Here is a 19,321-nt window from a genome sequence, read left to right as displayed (position 1 = left end):
GTGATTAAAGATTTCTTGACAAATTCAGCTAATTCACTATTTCTTCATGGAAATTTCAGGATATTAGATATATAATTTAAAAATCTAAGCAAAAATGTATAGCTTCCAAGATATGTATCCAGATAAAATGTTGACTTCCCCAAGTGTGGTGTGCTGTCCTGACGGGTGGAGACACACTGCAATGCTTGCAGTATTTATTTTCCAGGATGGGAGGAGTATCCAGGAAATGAGAGTTGAAACTTGGCAGTTGTGGTTTCATAGGGGAAAAACATAATCTGTCCTGCTAATGTCAAATTAAAATGGTTGATGGACTCTGTGAGCAAGATTCAGGCTAAATGAAACCTGAACATGGAATATTTTGAAGAAGGTAAACTCATCCTAAGATCTATAAAGTTAACTCATATTGACAGAGGAGTAACAGAACAGTGCCCAGGAAGCAAACAAAAGGGTCACAGTGATGGCTGCGCTTTTTGTAGTTGCATTGTATTTGAACTGTTCTATAAGCTTGGGGACCGTGCTTACCTTCCATGGGCATTGCATTCATACATCTGTATGTGGACCTTGTGCCCTTTCCTCTTGTGGACCTTATGTCATGTCTCTAAAACTTTTGAGTTATTTAGAGACACTCTTAATTAGCAGAAGTTATTATAATAATCATGACCAAAGTTTATGCCTAGAAGAACATATAGGCCACTATATATCCTGTAGTTGGGCCACTAGTTTTTAACACAAACAAAACTTGCAAGAGCTATAGGTTAGTTTCAAAGTTTTAAGGATGTTTTTCAGGTAGGAGTGATAGCCATTGTTAAATGAGAGAAATGCTCTTTTTTGGACAGATTGACTTTGGGTTAGTTTGGAAGAGACAACTTAGCCTGATCATTTGGTTACCTGTTGTCACAAAACACAGTACTTGAGGACATAGTGGCAGGAGACAACCGTCCTTTTATGTGCTCAGGGGCCTGTGGATCAGCATTGGCTCTGGGCTCAGTGGCTGCTGCTCTTTCTTGGGGCCACTCCTTCAAATGCAGGATGTCCTGTTGAGGCTGGGCACTCTGTGACAGTCTTGCTCACTCGACATGTGTTGGTGTTGGCTTTTGTGGGGGTTCTGTGGTTCTTTATCTTCAGAAGTCCAGCCTGGGCTTTTGCCTGGTAGCCTCAGGGTTCAAGAGAGCAAGGGAAGAAGCTGACTGGCACGATGAGGTCAGGGTTCAGAACTCCTGCAGGGGTGTTCAGCTTCACTCTGCTGGTCAGTGCAAGTCCCACGGCCAGCTTAGATTTAAGGGATAGGGAAAATATTCCTCCAGCTGCTGATGAGAATAAAAGAAAGTTACAGGCATGGTGATCCATGCCTATAATCCCAGATACTTTGGAGGTGGCAGGAGGAGGATCACAATCTGAGGCCAGACCACACAAAAGTGTGAGACCTTATCTTGAAAACAAACAAAATGAAAGGACTGGATTGTGGCTCAGGTGGTAGAGTGTGAGGACCTGAGTTCAGTCCCTAGTACTGGAAAAAAAAAAAAAGGAATAAAGAAAGAAAGTTGCATTGTAAGGCCATGGAGAATAATTTGTACATTTTCTCACTTGTTAAGGGTCAAGGCAAAAAATGTTAGGTAAAATGATCTAAGAAATTTAAAAATTGAAATAGAAGAATTACATTGTGAAAAACTGGGAAGAAGACTTCAAGCAGTCTAAGTTTTTAAAAGTACATAAGATGTTTTTTGAAATAGAAAAGCATGAAGAGTTCTTACTGAATGGCTTTTGAATCTAATTGTTATATAGTAGCATAACTCTTTGAATTATGATTAAAAACTTGAAAGGTATTACAGAGGAAAGATAACCAAGGAAAAAGTAGAAGGATTCTTATTCCTTGGGTGTCAGGCATTTTACTGTAGAGGAAAGGAAACAAAAGAATGTGCAGAAGGGAGAATTTCAAAAAGTGCATTCTAGAAATAGTTATGAACGTAGGGAAGAATATCAGTTTGCTACCCATCTTTATGTAGTAGTCACTAAACATGATTAGTATTGCCAGTGTACTCTCCAAATTAAACTCTTATCACAACTTCCCATGTTTCCCATCTGGATAAATACTTTGGAAGGATCAGAGTTGGCAAGGATTCTGGGAGAATGGCAAGCAAACGTGGCCCACTGTCCTGCCCTGTCAATTCCACTCTATCTCTCCTGACCCAAGCCTTTCCTGGAACCGACAGAGACCTGAGTGTGGGTGAAAACCAAGCTTTGTGGGAGTTGAGGGTGGGGAGTGGGGAGCAGATAGAAGCTTCTTTTCTGGGCTGGGCTGGCACTGAAGACTGTCATCTGACCAGCCCACTGAAATGATCAGAGAGCACTGGATGCTTCCATGAGGCTGGAGGTTGGAGGACTGCTAGGAAGAACGTTTGAAAATTGCCCTCACTTCATTTTGTGAGTGTGTGTGTGTGTGTGAGTGTATGTGTGTGCGCGTATTGGTGGTGGTGGTGGTTGTTCCATAAGAGACCAAGGAAAATGAGAAGAGTTATGCTGAGTCCTCCCTGGCCTCAAGGTTTTGGAGCAGAAAGCCTTCTCTTATGATGCCTTGGCAGTGTCCCCTTTCCACGACAGTTGCAATGCTAAATCCCAGGAGTAGAGACCACTTCACCCCCACCTCTCAGAACTGCAGGACTGTGGGTCCTCCCACAATCAGACCAAGATCCCAGAGGTAGAACAAGGGAAGATGAAAGCACCACAGCCAAAGAGAAGACAGTTTATAAGAACAGATAGAATGCATGCTTAATGCAATAGAGTGGCAGCTGGGGACAGGACAACCTGACAAAAATAGTAAGAGTCCATGATGAGATTTAAATGCAGTATGAAAAGACTTTCTAGAAATGAAATGCATACTTTCCAATCAAATAGTTTAGTAACAGAATTGAGGGAGAAGATGATAGTTCTTGAGAGAAGTTACAGCTGACTTGGTCAAGTAGAAGAATCTGAAAGCACAGAACCAAATGTAAAGAGATTGAAATTACGAGAGAAAATGAGTCGAGGAAATACAGTATGTGAGTACCAGGAGTTCCAGAAGAAGAAAAAGGAGCAGATGGAGGAAAGGAAATAATTAGATAAATGTAAGAAACAAGCTTTCTGAGCTTAGAAATCAATACTTGAGTCTTTAAATTCAAATGACTCATCAAGACACTTCTGTATACATTGGAAAAGTCCTTCACCTCCTAGGAATGAGGAGCAGAAGTGTAGAAGCTTCCAGACAGAAAGCAAATCTCCTGTGACGAAGGGTCACACAACCTGTATGTTTCTCTTCCATGACATGGGAAGCTGGAGGAAGTGCAGCACCTCTGTAGGCTAGCGGTCTGAAAATCCCATGCATAGCCACATCCATCAAATGAAATTTCTTACTATGTAAGAATTTGGAGATATCACCACACTTTTCCTGATAAAAATCCTTGAGGGAAAAGATTACCAGACAGAAATCACTAATCAGAAGCACAGACCTCAAAACGAGGGATGAAAAGATGAAAGAAAAAATTTCAAATTTAATCAGCTAACTCAAGTGAGAAGGAAAGAATAAATTCACAAAAAAGGGCTACACTGAGTGCTGTGGAACTGAATTTTCCCATTAAAACCTTGACACTGTCAGACTGAGTTATGAACTGACACCCAGTTATGTGCTGTGCATGGGAAACACCAGAGATAAAGTGGTCAGCGTTGAGGATAAGAAGCAATAAACACCCCAGGCCGTGCAGTAAGTAGAGTCAGCAATGTTAGGTGCAGACAAGGTGGCATTGAACTTACAGGCATAAGTAGTATCAGGAAAGGCATTCTACAATGTTAAAAAGGAAGGGTTTATGAAGAAGGGTTTATTACTTTAAAATAATGTGGTCATTAACTCTGCAAAGTAAAACTATTAGAAATGCAAATTTATTATATTGAGATACTTCAGTAAGCCTCCTTCGCTTATCCACAACTGTCATAACCTTGTGCACACTTTAAAGATAGAAGCATTGAATAAACAAAAATGATTTAATAGATATGTTGGAGTCTTTTGTCTCTTAAGTATTCTTTTCTGGAACACTTGGAAAAATTGATCATATACATGACTACAAAGAGCACATTAATAAGTTCAAAGGAAGGCCTGGCATATTGACTCATGTCTGTAATCACAGCTACCCAGGAGGTGGAGATTGAGATGTTCTCAGTTTAAGGCCAGCATGGGGAAAGAGTTGGTGAGACCCCCATTCCAATAAACAAGCCTGGTGTGATGGTTCATACCTGAATTCCCAGCTAACTGGGAGACATGGGTACGAGGATCAAGGTCCAAGGTCAACTCAGGCAAAAAGCACAAGACCCTATCTGAAAAACAGTAAAAAGGGCTGGAACTATGGCTCAAATGGTAGGGTGCTAGTCTAGCAAGTGCAAGGTCCTGAGTTCAAATGACAGTACCACCTAAATAACCCCAAAGGGAAAGGGATTTTTATAGCTCTTGTTCTTTGATCATAATCCATTAATATTAGAAATAAATAACATAGGGTAATAAGAAGAAACTTTACTATTTAGAAATTAAACTAACTTTTGTATCAAAGAAAAAATCAAAAGTCAAATGACAAGCTCTGTGGAAATCAATGAAAGGAGACATGCATTCCAAACTCTGGAGGACAGAGTGAAAGCTGTCATCAGTAGAAATTTCAGTCTTTAGTTGTTTTTGTAATTTAAAAATAAAGACAGTGTACTTTTATTATGAAGTGAGAAAAAGGAAAGACAAAACAAACTCAATAGGTTAGAGAGAATAATAAAAAGAAAGGCTGAAAATAGAGAGTAAAAAATAGATAAAGACACTTATAGCGGGCTCTCTGAAGAGCACAAGGATAAAACATGCAAGGATTTGTGTTTCTGATTAGGAAATTAGTAAAGAGAAAACATGTAGGAGACTGCAAGTGGGAAAAGGAACAAAATCAGAGACACAGGAATGAGTCAAAGAAAGTAGCAATGATAAAATTTGTGAAGTTTTGTGGCAAAGAATTTGAAAATCCAAAAGAAATAGATTGTACCCTTGCCAAATGTAAATGTCCAATTTGACTTAGGAAGAAATGGAAAATCTGAATAGGACAATAACCATGAAAAGACGCAGAGCGTTTGAAGCTTCGGCCTCCATTGAAAATGGTAATGGATCGTATTGAAGTTACAGCTCAAAGTAATTCTGTCATTAAACTAGTCCAGAAGAAGATGAAACGCTCCCAATTCACTTACAAAATAAGCATGAATTTAATACCAGAAGCTCCAGAGAGTACAAAAGAGTCCAGTGACCAATTTAATCTTGAATATAATTCAAATTCAAGCATAATTCTAACTAAACATAAGCAGACAGGATCCATTAGTGTATTTGAGAACCCAACTATGACCATGTGGCTTTGATCCAAGGATATAAAAGCACTCAGGTGTGTGAGGGAACCTAGAGTCATGGTAAGACAGGTGAATTTTTTTCTTCTTTTTTTTGTGGTACTGGGGCTTGACCTCAGGACTTACTACACCTTGAGCCCCACTGCCGGCCATTTTTTGTGAAGGGTTTTTCCCAGACAGGAGCTCGCAAACTATTTCCTGGGTTGGCTTCAAATTGTGGTTCTCCTGATCTCTGCCTCCTGAGTAGCTAAGATTACAGGCATGAGGCACTGCTGCCCAGCTAGACAGGTGAATTTTGTTTTTAAGAACTGTTGCAGTTGGTAGCCTGGCTTCTCAGTGGGAGTGGTAGCCATGCTTTATGCCATTCCAAGAAGAGACCCTGATGTGGCCTCATTTCCAGAGCTGCTACCAGGGCTCAAGGCTGTCTTCGGGGCCACCCAGAGGTGCCACTATTAGAGTCAATCTCTCAAGCTGATGGAGTGGGTTTGCTAGAGTTGGCCCTGGGATTAGAGTAGGTATCTTTTTGTTTGAATATTTGAACATTTAGTATTTTCTTTGCATATTACCAAGAGGCTGTAAAGAAATTTACTAAATATGAGCATTATGACCATATAACAATGTATTCTAAGGTCTGATGGTGGGGCTAGGAGAGTGGCTCAAGTGGTAGAGCACCTGCCTACCAAGTTTGAGGCCCTGCGTTCAAACCCAGTACTGCTTAAAAAAAAAAAAGCCTAATGGAGTATTTTTCCTTCCCCGCTTTCTCCCTCCCTCTCTTCCTTCCTTTTGATATTGGGGCTGGAACTCAGGGCCTTGCATTTGTTAGGCAGGCACTCTACCACTTGAACCAATCCTACCAGACCTTTTTGCATTGGTTATTTTTGAGATAGGGTCTCACTTGCTTTATGCCCAAGCCATCCTAGACCATGATCTTCCTATTTATGCTTCATGTAGCTGGTATGATAGGCGCATGTCACCATGCCCAGCCATTGGCTGAGATGGGGTCTTGTGAACTTTTTACCCAGGTTGGCCTTGAACTGCAATCCTCCCAATCTCTACCTTCAAAGTAGCTTCTTATCCTTCCTCCTCTCTGATGGAGTATTTCTGTGAAAAAAAGAAAGCTCTATTTCAAATAACAGTTCAAAATTGTTGAACAAATAATTGGGTTCTCAGAATTGCCAGCTAAAATCTGTGGCTGCTCCATAAAGGAAATGCAAATCAAAACTACACTAGATTCCACCCCTGTTAGAATAGCCATCATTAGAAACATCAACAACAACAGGTGTTGGCGAGGATGCGGGGAAAAAGGAACCCTCTTACACTGCTGGTGGGAATGTAGACTAGTACAACCACTCTGGAAAAAAATTTGGAGGCTTCTTAAAAATCTAAACATAGACCTGCCATTTGATCCAGCAATCCCACTTTTGAGATATATCCAAAGGAACGAGACACAGATTACTCCAGAGGTACTTGTACACCCATGTTTATTGCAGCACTATTCACAATAGCCAAGTTATGGAAACAGCCAAGATGCTCCACTACTGATGAATGGATTAAGAAAATGTGGTATTTATACACAATGGAATTTTACGCAGCCATGAAGAAGAATGAAATCTTATCATTCTCAAGCAAATGGATGGAACTGGAGAACATCATCCTGAGCGAGGTTAGCCAGGCCCAGAAGACCAAAAATCGTATGTTCTCCCTCATATGTGGACTTTAGATCAAGGGCCAACACAACAAAGGGATAGGACTTTGATCACATGATAAGGCGAGTGCACACAGGGAGGAACGAGGATAGGTAGGTAACCCCCCCTCAAAAAAAAAAGATAGCATTTGATGGCTTCAATGCAAAGGAACTAATGCAGAAACTTTAAAGCGACAAAGGCCAATAGGAGAAGGGACCAGGGACTAGAAAAAAAGGTTAGTTCGAGAAGAATCAATTTAGAAAGTAACACATATATACATGGAAGCAAAACTAGGACTCTCCCTATCTAGCTATCCTTACCTCAACTAGCAAAAACCCTTGGTCCTCCTTATTAATGTTTATATTGTCTCTTCAACAAAATTAGAGATAAGGGCAAAACAGTTTCTGCTTGGAAGCGAGAGGGTGGGGGTGGAAGAGGGGGTGAGGGGAAAGGGAGGGGGCGGAGGGAAGGGGGGAGTAATGACCCAATCATTGTATGCACATATGAATAAAGGAAATTAAAAAAAAAAACAAAACCAACTGTGGCTGCTCAACATAGAACATTCTTGCAGCCTTCCTCTAATGGCTGAAACTTGGACAGAATTTTGGAATAGGACTGTGAGAGGCTGAGAGTGTAATGCATTCTCAGTCAGAAACCTTCGGTTGGTGGTTATAAGGGCCAACTCCAGCTTTCTGAGCCTTTGGAGGTAATTCTGCTTTACCCTCTTTTTTCTTGATGTCATCACATATTTACTTTCGGTGGCAATGGGACAATTGCTGCTGTTATCCCACTACGACTATGAGCTCCAAGGTTTGGGAGAGCATGAGGCTGAGTGGGAAGGAGCTGCAAAGAGAACTAACTCACCGTGTCCTCTTTGGATGGGCCCTGGGTCTGTGTGGCTCCCAGGAGGCCTGGTCAGGGCATGGTGGCAGCAGGGAGTGATCCATTCATCAACTCATGGCCCAGAGCTAAGGACCATCCTGTGAAGGCAGCAGGACCAGGAGTGGAGGCCAGGATGGAGTGCCTTTGTGTGCCTTGGCTATCAGTTAGAGCTAGTCATCTTGCAGGAGGGTAAAACCCAGCACCAGCTTTGTGCAGTTGTGGGCAAGGTGTAGTCATGTTCACAATGACACGGATAAGGATCAGAATGAAGAAAATATTTAGGGCACATGAGAGTAAAGGGAGCAGAAGAGTTGGTATTTGTGCCTATTTTTCTTTTCTTTTTTTTTTCTGTATGTATGACTAGATACATAGATACTGGTTCATGGTAACAATTTTGATATGCAGACATTCATGTCCAGAAAACTCTGTTTTTCAAAATCATATCTGTATTTTAGCTTATCACTAGATATTCTGCTGAGTGGCTTCCTTCCTTTTGCTGCAAGTGTACATGTTGCCACTGATACTCATTACACATTCTTTAGAATAGAATATTGATTAAAAATGCAAAGACATAAATAAAAAGGAAGATTGTGTGCATACACAAGTCAACTGTCCATGATGTTTAGAATTTCCAAGTTTAGCTGCCCACTGCCTCTGCTCTGTTAATGCTATAGGATCCATAGCAAATTTCCAAGTCTAGCATAGTTGCTCTCTGCTTCTCAGAAATGTTATGACAGCCTTCTGCTTCTGTTGCTTGAGGGTGTGCACATAAATTCAAATACATTTTGATATTTTCCAAGCAAAGCATAATTTGAGACAAATCTACCACCCCAAATATCACATATATTAAAGCCAATGAAAATGATTTGGAGATTTCCTATATTGCTGCTCCCTTTCGTTAATTCTAGTCATGGACAACTGACTGACTAAAGCCGGGGATGGTAACAGTATCGTTACCAGTGTCAGGACTGCAGATTGCATTACACTTTCTGTTTTCTATAGCAAGAGTGTTTATGCAAAATAAAGTAGGTGAGTAGGTGAGCACTGAGCATTTCTGAGTAGCCATACTAAGAAGGATTCTTCATGTGTGGAGACATAACTATGCATGTGTTATCTGCACTTACTTCTGTTTCTTGGAAATTAGACTGGACTTCTTTATAGTGCTTATATCAAATGCTTTCATGCCTCATTCTACCTTGCATGAATATATGTGCACAAGTATTGTTTTTAATACTGATAGCGAAACAAATAGTTGAAATTGAATAGTCAAACAATAAAGTCATTTTATGTAACAGATTTCTTTATACGGGGAAGGTGAGAGCCATCCACTCCACTTAAAAATGCTCTCCTCTCCATCAAAGCTCTTTCTGAAAACACATTCTTAACCTTTGTCCTTGAGATGCTCTTCTTTTTGTGTTTATAAGCCCTCTTGAAGGCATTTCCACCATTGTTGTTTACACCAAAGATACTCTAAATGAGTGCTATTTCTGATGCAAGTCCCACTCTATTTTCAAAGAAGCCAGAATTTGGAACAAGTTTCAGAGAGAAAAATCTCTCATGTCTCATATACACTGTAGAGCATGTCATATTACAGTGTATACCCATTAGAGTTCTCAATTTCTTCCTCTTACCATATTTATGGATTGGAACAGCTTAGCATGGAGACAATCCTGTCTGTCCTGGGGACAATGTGAAAAGATGGAGGGATTTAACCTGTTAAGTCTATTGCTTCTAATCCTTGGAGCTTAGAGAATTTCATTGAGCACTTTTTAGAAACACCTCAGTGAACTGTTCACTATATTAGAATCTCTCTCTCTTTTTTTCTTTGCAGACCCTTCAAGTGACCTTTTTAAAATATGCATTTGAGACAGAGAGCTCTAACCAGGAGCTGAAAATGCCTGGAAGATTTCTGGTTTCTCTCACTACTTTTCCAGCCTTTTTGCCTCCTTGCATGATTCAGGTGATATTAAGAGGGACACCTTAATTGAAGTCATTCCTCAACCAGGCACATCTGCGGGAGACTGCATACATAATTCAAGATGGCCAGCCAGCCACCCGAAGACCCTGCAGAATCTCAGGTGTCCGATGAGCTCGAGTGCAAGATCTGCTACAACCGGTACAATCTGAAGCAGAGGAAACCCAAAGTGCTGGAGTGCTGTCACAGGGTCTGTGCCAAATGCCTCTACAAGATCATAGACTTTGGGGACTCCCCACAAGGTGTCATCGTTTGTCCTTTCTGCAGGTTTGAGACGTGCCTGCCGGATGATGAAGTTAGTAGCTTGCCCGATGACAACAACATCCTCATAAACTTGACTTGTGGCAGTAAAGGGAAGAAGTGCCTGCCAGAGAACCCCACCGAGCTGCTGTTGACCCCCAAGAGGCTGGCGTCCCTCGTCAGTCCTTCTCACACATCCTCCAACTGCCTGGTCATAACCATCATGGAGGTGCAGAGGGAGAGCTCCCCATCTCTGAGCTCTGCTCCTGTGGTCGAATTCTACAGGCCTGCAAGTTTCGACTCTGTTACCACGGTGTCCCATAACTGGACAGTGTGGAACTGCACGTCCCTGCTGTTTCAGACCTCCATCCGGGTGTTGGTGTGGCTGCTAGGCTTGCTGTACTTCAGCTCCTTACCCTTAGGCATCTACTTATTGGTGTCTAAGAAGGTCACTCTGGGTGTCGTCTTTGTCAGCCTTGTCCCTTCTAGCCTTGTCATCCTTATGGTGTATGGTTTTTGTCAATGCGTTTGTCATGAATTTCTGGACTGTATGGCACTTCCTTCTTAATCGATATGCAAAATAAGCAATTGGATACACTTTGCTGTATTGGAACACCGTGTGTGTGGCTTATTTTTTCTTGAGTTCTTTATGATCGGTGCCCATGGAATTAGCAAAGCCCTGAGCCGTAGCCTGTGCTCCATTTTCCATCTAAATGTTGACCTGATGAATTTTCCTGTATGCTGGAAATAAAAATGTTTATTTCTACTTAGGGATTAGCAGAGAAGCAAAGCTGTGTGTGCTCAGTCTTTGTGGCTCTCTGACAGGGTGAGATTCCCAGAGCCAGGGCAGGATTTCATTCAGCACATCAGAGAGGCACTAAGGTGAGGGGCGTCATGCTGTAGTGAGGTCTTTGAGGAGGTAGGGATGAATGTATTCCTCCATTCAGTCATGGAAAGTTGCTCCAGACACATGGGTTTACAAAGAGTATGCCCCTGTACTCCTGCTGTTGAAGCCCCCAAATCATCTTTGGTGCTTTCTCTATCCAGGTAATGCCACTCTGATGCCTGTCCCCTCGGGGCACTCTCCCCTACCACCAGTCATTCCCTTGGGTGGATTCAACTGAGCACCTGTTTTTCCACTTTCCAAAGGGAATGGGAAAATTGAGGCATTTACATCATAGCAGATGTCCTGGCAGAACATGGCCACATGTCTCCAACATGTGCTCTCTCCTCCATATTTGTTTTCCTCTCTCTGAGAACCAAGGACAATGAACTCACAGAGCAGTTGCTGTCCATGCAAACCTTGATTCGAGTCTTTCCTTAAAACACCTTAGTTTTGTTTTGTTTTGAACCACATTGTTTAATCAGTCTCACCTCTTATCCTGAAAAAGGTTCCATTTAAATTAGTCTCTATGAGTTTATTGGGATTTCCTTTTCTTCCCATTATTTAAAAAATTCTATTGGGATTTACTTAACCTGATCCTGTAATAATCCAAGGTGAACTGTGGCAACCAACACCCAGAGACAAGATGAGAACCTAAGTTTCTTGCTGTACTGGGTGGAATTGTCCCAAAACGTAATGGTTCAAGCTTATGTGCGAGACCATGTGCTGCAGATGTCCAGGCCAAGCTAAGGGCGGCGACCTACCAAGCCCATTCCCTGCTGGGAAAACCTGTGGGGAGTCAAGTGGAGGTGGCAGGGTGCAGGTGGAACACATGGCTGTCCCTGTTGTCATTAAACCAGGTTGATCATAGGTTCAAGCCCTTAAATCTACTCAAAGAATAAGCTATGTGATTTGAGTTAATGGACTCCTTTCACAATGTAGGGGAAGTTGAGTGTATATATTTATGAGAAGAAACTCTGGTAGATTTTATGAGAAGAAACTCTGGTAGATTTTAGGATTGGAAGAATAGAATGTTCACAGAAACTAGGCAAAACAAAAAGCTTTTAGTTTCTAAAACCCATGACTGACAATTAACATTAAAATATTTGTAACTTTTAGAAGAGGGCATTACTAAGAAGACTACTTTAGCTTGTTTGTGGTGAAATATTTGTTGTGCAAAATAGTTACAGTGGGCCAATGCCAGTCTCCTCCTGAGGAAAAAAGGATACTTATCTATAATAGCAGTTTGATTTTCATTGTACAGCTATTAAGTTTGAGAACATGTTCGCCCAAGGAAAGCTGATGAGAAAGTGTAAATGGGATGTGGTCCCATGCATAGAATTTAAGCCCCAAGATACAGCCAAATACTTTATGATTCCATAAAACCTAGTTTATAGGTAGCACTGGGAATGCAATTTCTAGAAATCCATTCGTACCTTGAGTAAATATAATGTTTAAGAGATGTTTTGTGGTTTGGATTTATATATTTATACGGTTTTTTAAAAATGTTCATTTTGTCTGCAATGTAATACTATGAGTAAGTTGGTGAATTATCATATAATGAGATTTCCAGAAACTCTGGAACATGGTACTGTTCGTTTTCCTTCTTTGTGTAGTGTCTGCAGTGCTAAATTTGTGTGTCTGTGTATCGTGGTGGTCCTTTTCTTTCAAATTGACAGTAAGTCAATTTGGTTTTAAAGAGTTTTCAATGTGTGACAACAAAAACTCTTCATGCTGTTGAATGAGAGAAGGGCAATGCTTTAATATTTTATTCACTGTGGTAATTTTTTTGTCTATTAAATTGTTATTATTTCCAAACTGGATGTTTGATTTCTCTGACTGGTGTTTGAGATTCACTTATTACTTTGCACCCCTGTTAACTTCAGGTAATGACAAACAAACTTTCAAAAACATTGATTGAGTCAAGACCTTTATCTTGCATACTGAGATTCCAGAACATTCCAACAAAGCTGACCCGACCAATGGCACTTCTAAAAAGGCATTCATACTTTTTTTTTTTAAAGCAAGGGAGAAAACTGAGAGAAAATGGAATAAAAATATTGTGTTTATAAGCAAGATTTTCAATTTTGTTTGACTTGATTTCCAGACTTCGCCTAGCTGGTCGACAGAATAGAGCTCAATTTAGTTGGGGAGTACCTTACATTGGGTGGTCTGGAAACATCTTAAAAATCACTTCATATTTAACTATGACCATTGTTAGGCAAAGTAGAAATAATTTGGGACTATGCAGCAGTTTATGTGCTTATGATAATTAGAGAAATTGGCACTATATGTTAATCATGAATAACGGTTTCATTTTCTTCTGAACTCTTCACATAGACAAGAGAAGAAGCAGGTTAAAGAAAGCAGTTACCTGGGCTCTTATAAGCTGAGAGACCAGACAGCATTGGCATTTATAAGGCTGTAAATACGTATCTTGAAGAAAGTTCCCATTATGACAATTCTGTAGATCTGAAGCCAAGGGGATGCTGGGATTGACCAGCAAAGTGATGGGATTAAGTTCTGGACACTGAGATGGGGGAGCAAGTTAACTTCAGAGTGTAGTGCAGGCAAATTGCTGCAAATGCCTGCAGTTTTGGAGACTTGCTCTGTTTGCTCACTCCTCCTGGGAAAAACTATTTGCCTTTGTTTGAAATGCCACAGAGAGGCCACCAGAGCTTTGCTTAAGCCATGACAGCCTTGGTTTCAGGTAAGATCCCTAGGAATTTAACCATTTGTTCTTGAAACTTGCTATACTTGCTTCTTTGTTAGATATTTATTTCTCTTTACTTCAATATCCTTTATGAGTTTTTATTCTGATAGGCTTAATCATTGGGTCTTAACTTAAAGGGTCCCTTTTTTTGGTGGTATTGGAGGTTGGACTCAAGGCTCTAGCTCATAACTTGAGCCATACCCCCAGTATTCTGGTTTTAGTTTTTATTTTTCACACAAGGTCTGGTGCTTTTTTCTGGGCCAGTCTCCGACTGTGATCCTCCTACCTCAGCTTCTTAAGAAGACGGGATTACAAGTGTCTACCACCATACTTAGTATGCAACCTTACTTTTATATAAAAAGTACTTTTTAAAATGCAGATAAGTAAATATTGGAATTTGAGTAAATGCCAAGTGACTCTTAGAAGCAATATTCACTCAGCCCAATTGCATATATTATTTACGTCTGGTGTAATCTGAACCTAAGCATTCTGAATGTATAGATAGCTGACTTGAAAGTGCCTTAGGTTTAGGGATAAACAAATAATAATCTATACCCTGAATACTGTGTCTACTAAGTTGGGTTGAACCTTGATTTAATTAAAACACTCAATTAAGTGAGACAGTTACTCTGCCAGAATTTTAATTAATCAGAAGTTTATTAGATTTGCAACATATTAACCTTTCAAATTGAGATGGCTGGGGTTTCATGACAGAGAATGTGCCCCACAGAAGGTTGTTTTAGATCTTGGTTTTCCCACAAAAGACAAAGAAAATTCTTTATACAATCACATTGTTTTACCTCAGGCAAGAGGTCTGGCCTGGAGACCCAGCTTCAGGAGCCTGGCTTTGTGACGGTAAGGTGAGGTTGTGGAGAAATTGAAGAGATAAAGAGAGAAGAGAGCTAAAGCTGAGCTCCCCAAGGCTGAACTCAGAATGCTCAGTGGACAGCTGCCAAAGGACAGCTCTGGACAGCCAGAGGGAAGGAATGGAAGCCAGAGAACTCATGGTTACAGAAGGCAGGAGAAAGGAGTAGAATGGGAATTACTATGTCAACACAAATGGAAATAGATCTCCCACTGGTTTATGAAAAGATGGTTCTTCAAGCTTGTTTTCATGAAGATTTTCATAGATCTAGGAAAGCTGAGGGAATAGTATAATTATTGCTGGTTTGTTTACCACTTAGAGCCAATAGTTAACCTTCAGCTATATTTGTTTTCTCTCTCTTAAGTAAATGTATGCTGTATAATTTTAAACTTAACATTTCCCCCTAATTCTTGCCAATAAAATCCCAATATGGTTGGGCCAATGAAGAATTATCTGATTGTGATTAGATGTATTATGGACTAAGGTAAGGTAATTCTGAGAGCTGGCTTAATGTTAAAATCCTTTTCAGTAGTTTAGAACAATTGAAGCTTTTTGTTGTTCCATATCTCAGAATAAAAGAGGCTTATGTTCTAATAGAATTTTAGGTAAATTTTAATTATTTTAACAACACTGTCTATACAGTTATTTTTAATGCTAAAAACATCACTAGTCAATAAGTGAACATCTAGTTTTGATACGTGTTGAGCCAAAACCTCCCACACTCTTCTCCATTTTCTATTTATCTAATGCCATTTATGGAAGAACCTCGTACACTTGCTCCTGCACACCTCCTGTACACACATACACACATGTATTCACGCATGTGCTCACACACACACTATCATGCACACACAATACACTCACACATGCACACATACACTTTTACACACTCATTCACACACATACACACACACTCCCACACTCTCACACTCACATTTTAGGAACAGATCTGTGAAAGAGAAGCATGTTGGTCTTCTACCAGTTAGTAATTATCCATTTAAGTATATTGAAAACATATTTTGACCCCTAACAGCTGCCTTTTTGATGTCTCATAGAATGACAGAATTAGCTCTTGTCTCAGAGGTAATTATTTACTCTTTTACTGTATTCCTGTTACTAATTGCAGAGATTATCGTAGCTAGTCGATGGACTGGTTGTTGACATCACTTCTGTTTAATATGAATTTTTTCAACATTCCAACTAGAACTATTTATTTGAATGATTAAATTTGTTGTTATTACAAATTTTGGTTTTGGCTGGGTTTTTTAAATTATAAATTTATTTCTGACCTGTAAGATGAACAGTTAAAAGGGAACAAATAGTGTAGCCTAATTTTGTGAGACCTTTTGCTGCTGTAGTGAAAAATGGAGTGAAGAAATACTCCCAGGAGACCAAAGAATTCTAAATTCTGGTTTGGGGATGAGGAGGAAATTGCACTGCTAATTACTTAACCCTGTTCCCTACTTATAGCTTTATATCCTAAATGGGAGCCTTGCCAGATTTTTTGGCACAAAACTTCAAGATTCATTATTTTAACTCATATTATTGGTTTCCTGTTATGCATAGTATACAAATACTCCTTGACTCTTGGACATGGTAGCCATCCATGTCACACCTCATTGGAAAAATATAGACAATTATGGGCTTTTAAAGGGGTATCTCATCAAAACAAGTGTTCTAAAATATATGATGTGGAACATGTCCAAGTAGTTGGTCCAAGAAAGGAAGTGTTCATGGCTGTGTGTGCTGAGGAAGCCCAGCAGCCTGCATCTTACCCCAGAGACTCCCAAGCATCAGTGCAAGCAGTGTGAAAAGTTAATGAGTTAAGGAGACCCGGCCAGTGGTTTAGTTCAGGGTTTCCCAAACTTATGTAATTATGGAACTCTCTCTTAAAACATCTATTAATATTTTGTGGGATTAGTGTTCTGTGAAATTAGTGTTTTGTGAAATCTCCCTTAGAGAACTGATTTTAAAGAAATGGCCACAATATAGAATCTGACTATAGATGTAAGTCACTGAGTGAGCGCACTTCAAAGACAGCCAAGAAGAAGGTCAGAATCAGGCAGTGGGTCCAGCAGAGTGCCAAAACACAGAGCAGGAGAGGGACAGGTGTTCTTAGCATGGATAATGAAAGGTTATTGACAATTTCACTCATTTCCAACATTAATTTGCATTCTTGTCAAAGTTTTAGAACTTTGTTCCTAACACCTTCATCAGCATTAGTCTATTATTCATTACACTTAGTGAAATACCTAAATCTATGCAGAAGGATGTCCTAAGTGGAATAATTATTAGTTACTTACTGAATCTATGAAACTTCCACAGTAAATTCTCAAAATGGAACTCAATACTCAAACTTCTGAAAAACATGCCCCAGATTTAAAGCTGCTTCTTCTTTTTTTTTTGGGTCAAGGTCTCACTATGTAAGGCTGGCTTTCAAAGATCCATCAGCATCCACCTCCTGAGTGCTGGGATTACAGGTGTATACCACCATATCCAGCCAAGTTTCTTTTTTCTTTTTTTGACAGTATTGGGATTTAAACTCAGGGCCTCATGGTTGCTAGGCAGATGCTCTACCACTTGGGCCACTCCACCAGCCCTTTTTTGGTATTGGGTATTTTCAAGATCAGGTCTCTGGAACTATTTGCCTGGGTTCTTCAAACTACCATGCTCCTGATCCTTGACTCCTGAGTAGCTAGGATTACAGGCATGAGCCACTGGTACCCAGCCCCAGGCAAGTTTTGATCATCAAATATTAGGGCTAGAAAGATATTATGGGTGCAAATCCAATGGCCTTATTTTATAGATGATAAAGCCAACCCTTGGAAATGATCAAAGGAGTCACAGCAGGAGAGCTAGAAGTAGGGTCACTGAGGTCCAAGTCTCTGTGATCTGTGTGGAGCCCACACGGGCAAGCCTCTTAGTTTTTATAATGTGGATTGTCAATATGAACACTAAAACATGGAACTGGGCATATATCATTTCATTCTCTCCAAGCTCTTCTAGCAACAAAGACATCAAATAATCATCCAGTTATTTGTTCTTGAGAAGAAAGGTCAAAGCATTTGAGTTGACTCTCAGATCTTTTTTTTCTTTCTATATTTCCGAAAATTATGCGCACTTGGCAATTTCTTAATCTTCTCCTCAATTTTGGTCATTATCTATTGATATCCTTTTGTAAAAAGTGAGAGTTTAATTCTCTTACTATCTTATGCACACACACACACACACACACACACACACACACTTCCACTCCTTATCTATTCCCAATATAGAGATCTCACTTTTTGGTAGAATTAGCATTAGTGCTTAGGTTGTCATGACCCTGTAATATTGCTCATAGCTAATGTTATAGTGCATTCTGCTTGTTTTTGTCGTGCTGGAATTGAACCCAGGCCCTTGTGCATGTTAGGCAAGTGCTCTAGCACTGAGCTACACCCATCCCCTATAGTGTACTCTGAATATATTTTCTCTCTTACACTGTAGAACTGTTTGTTTTCCATGGGATTAATTCCCTTATTTTAGAATTTACTTCAATTCCTTTGTTTCTGACACTTAAGTATCAGAGACTCTGATAGCTGCAAACTCTCCTTGGGGTCAAATGTGACAATCTGCCAGTTTACCTTGTGGAGCCAGTCTTTTCAGTCCCTTTCTTTCTACATCCAACCCAGGTCGGCTACTTTCTGCACAGCCACCATGATGGGAATTCTCAGGTCCCTTTTCCTCAAATCCCTTCTTTTTCCTTGGCTTATTCCATGTTTGGTGAAGCCCATTCTCCAGCAGCTTTCTGGGTGAAAAAGAGGTAAAAATGTTAAGACTGTGTGTCTGAAATTCTTCTAGCCCTGGGCCTGGCTGGTGGTTAGAAACCAGTCTTCCTCATTGCTTCACTGACTTTCAACTCCTCAGTTTTACCATGGAGAAGTTCTGTGGCATTCTAATTTCTGATTCCTTGCATGTGTGTGTGTTTGTATTTTCCATTTTGGAGACCCTTAGGGTCTTCTTTTTACCCACAGTGTCCTAAAGTTTCACAATGACAAATTATTTTGCAGCTGTTTGTCATTGATTGTACTAGCACGCAGGAGGCCCTTTCCATCTGAGACCCATCTTTTTGTCTCAAAATGTTCCTGTGTTACCTTTTACACAATACTCTCCCCTCCATTTTCTCTCTCTAGCTTCTGGAACTCCATGGGTCAGCTTTTCACCACCATCCAGAATCCTTTCATTTTCTTATCCTTTCTTTCCTATAGCTCATGTTTTCGCATTTGATCTATTTCTTTTCTTTCCCTGCCTTTGGCAGTACTTAGATTTGGAATTCAGGGCCTTGTGCTTGCTAGGCAAGTATTCTACCCATGGAACCATACACTCCAGCCCTTTCTGTTTTAGTTTTATTTTTCAGATGGGGTCTTGATTTTTCGCCCATGACTGGCTTTGGACTATGGTCCTGCCATCTCCACCTCCTGAGTAGCTGGAATTGCAGACATGTGCTACCATGCCCAACTTTGATCTAATTTCTGAGATTGTTTTCTCAAATTTATCTACCATAATTTCTCCTTAATTTTATTATGCTTGCAATTTCTCATGCTTTCTTGTCCTCTTTTCTTTGCTATTTTGACCTACATTCTCTTCTTGTTTTCACGAATGCACTGTCTTTATGCCTTAGTAAGTACATTGATTCTAGAGTTTTTAATGTGTT

General features: G+C 40.2%; 1 protein-coding gene across 3 annotated transcripts in view; it reads left to right on the top strand.

Annotated features, from left to right (window-relative positions):
- Positions 1-13,561, top strand: part of Rnf182 (ring finger protein 182) — a 54,598-nt gene extending 41,037 nt beyond the window's left edge. For all 3 annotated transcript variants that reach the window (XM_074082878.1, XM_074082879.1, XM_074082880.1), the window contains exon 2: positions 9,784-13,561. In XM_074082878.1, the coding sequence (XP_073938979.1) occupies positions 9,992-10,735 (744 nt within the window). In that variant the 5' untranslated portion in view covers positions 9,784-9,991 and the 3' untranslated portion in view covers positions 10,736-13,561. The remainder of the gene's footprint in view (positions 1-9,783) is intronic.
- The last annotated feature ends 5,760 nt before the right edge of the window (positions 13,562-19,321 follow it).

The sequence above is a fragment of the Castor canadensis genome, chromosome 8, assembly GCF_047511655.1.
Source record: "Castor canadensis chromosome 8, mCasCan1.hap1v2, whole genome shotgun sequence".
NCBI lineage: Eukaryota > Metazoa > Chordata > Mammalia > Rodentia > Castoridae > Castor > Castor canadensis.
Note: the sequence above shows the minus strand (reverse complement) of the source record. Positions and strands in the feature narration are given on the sequence as shown.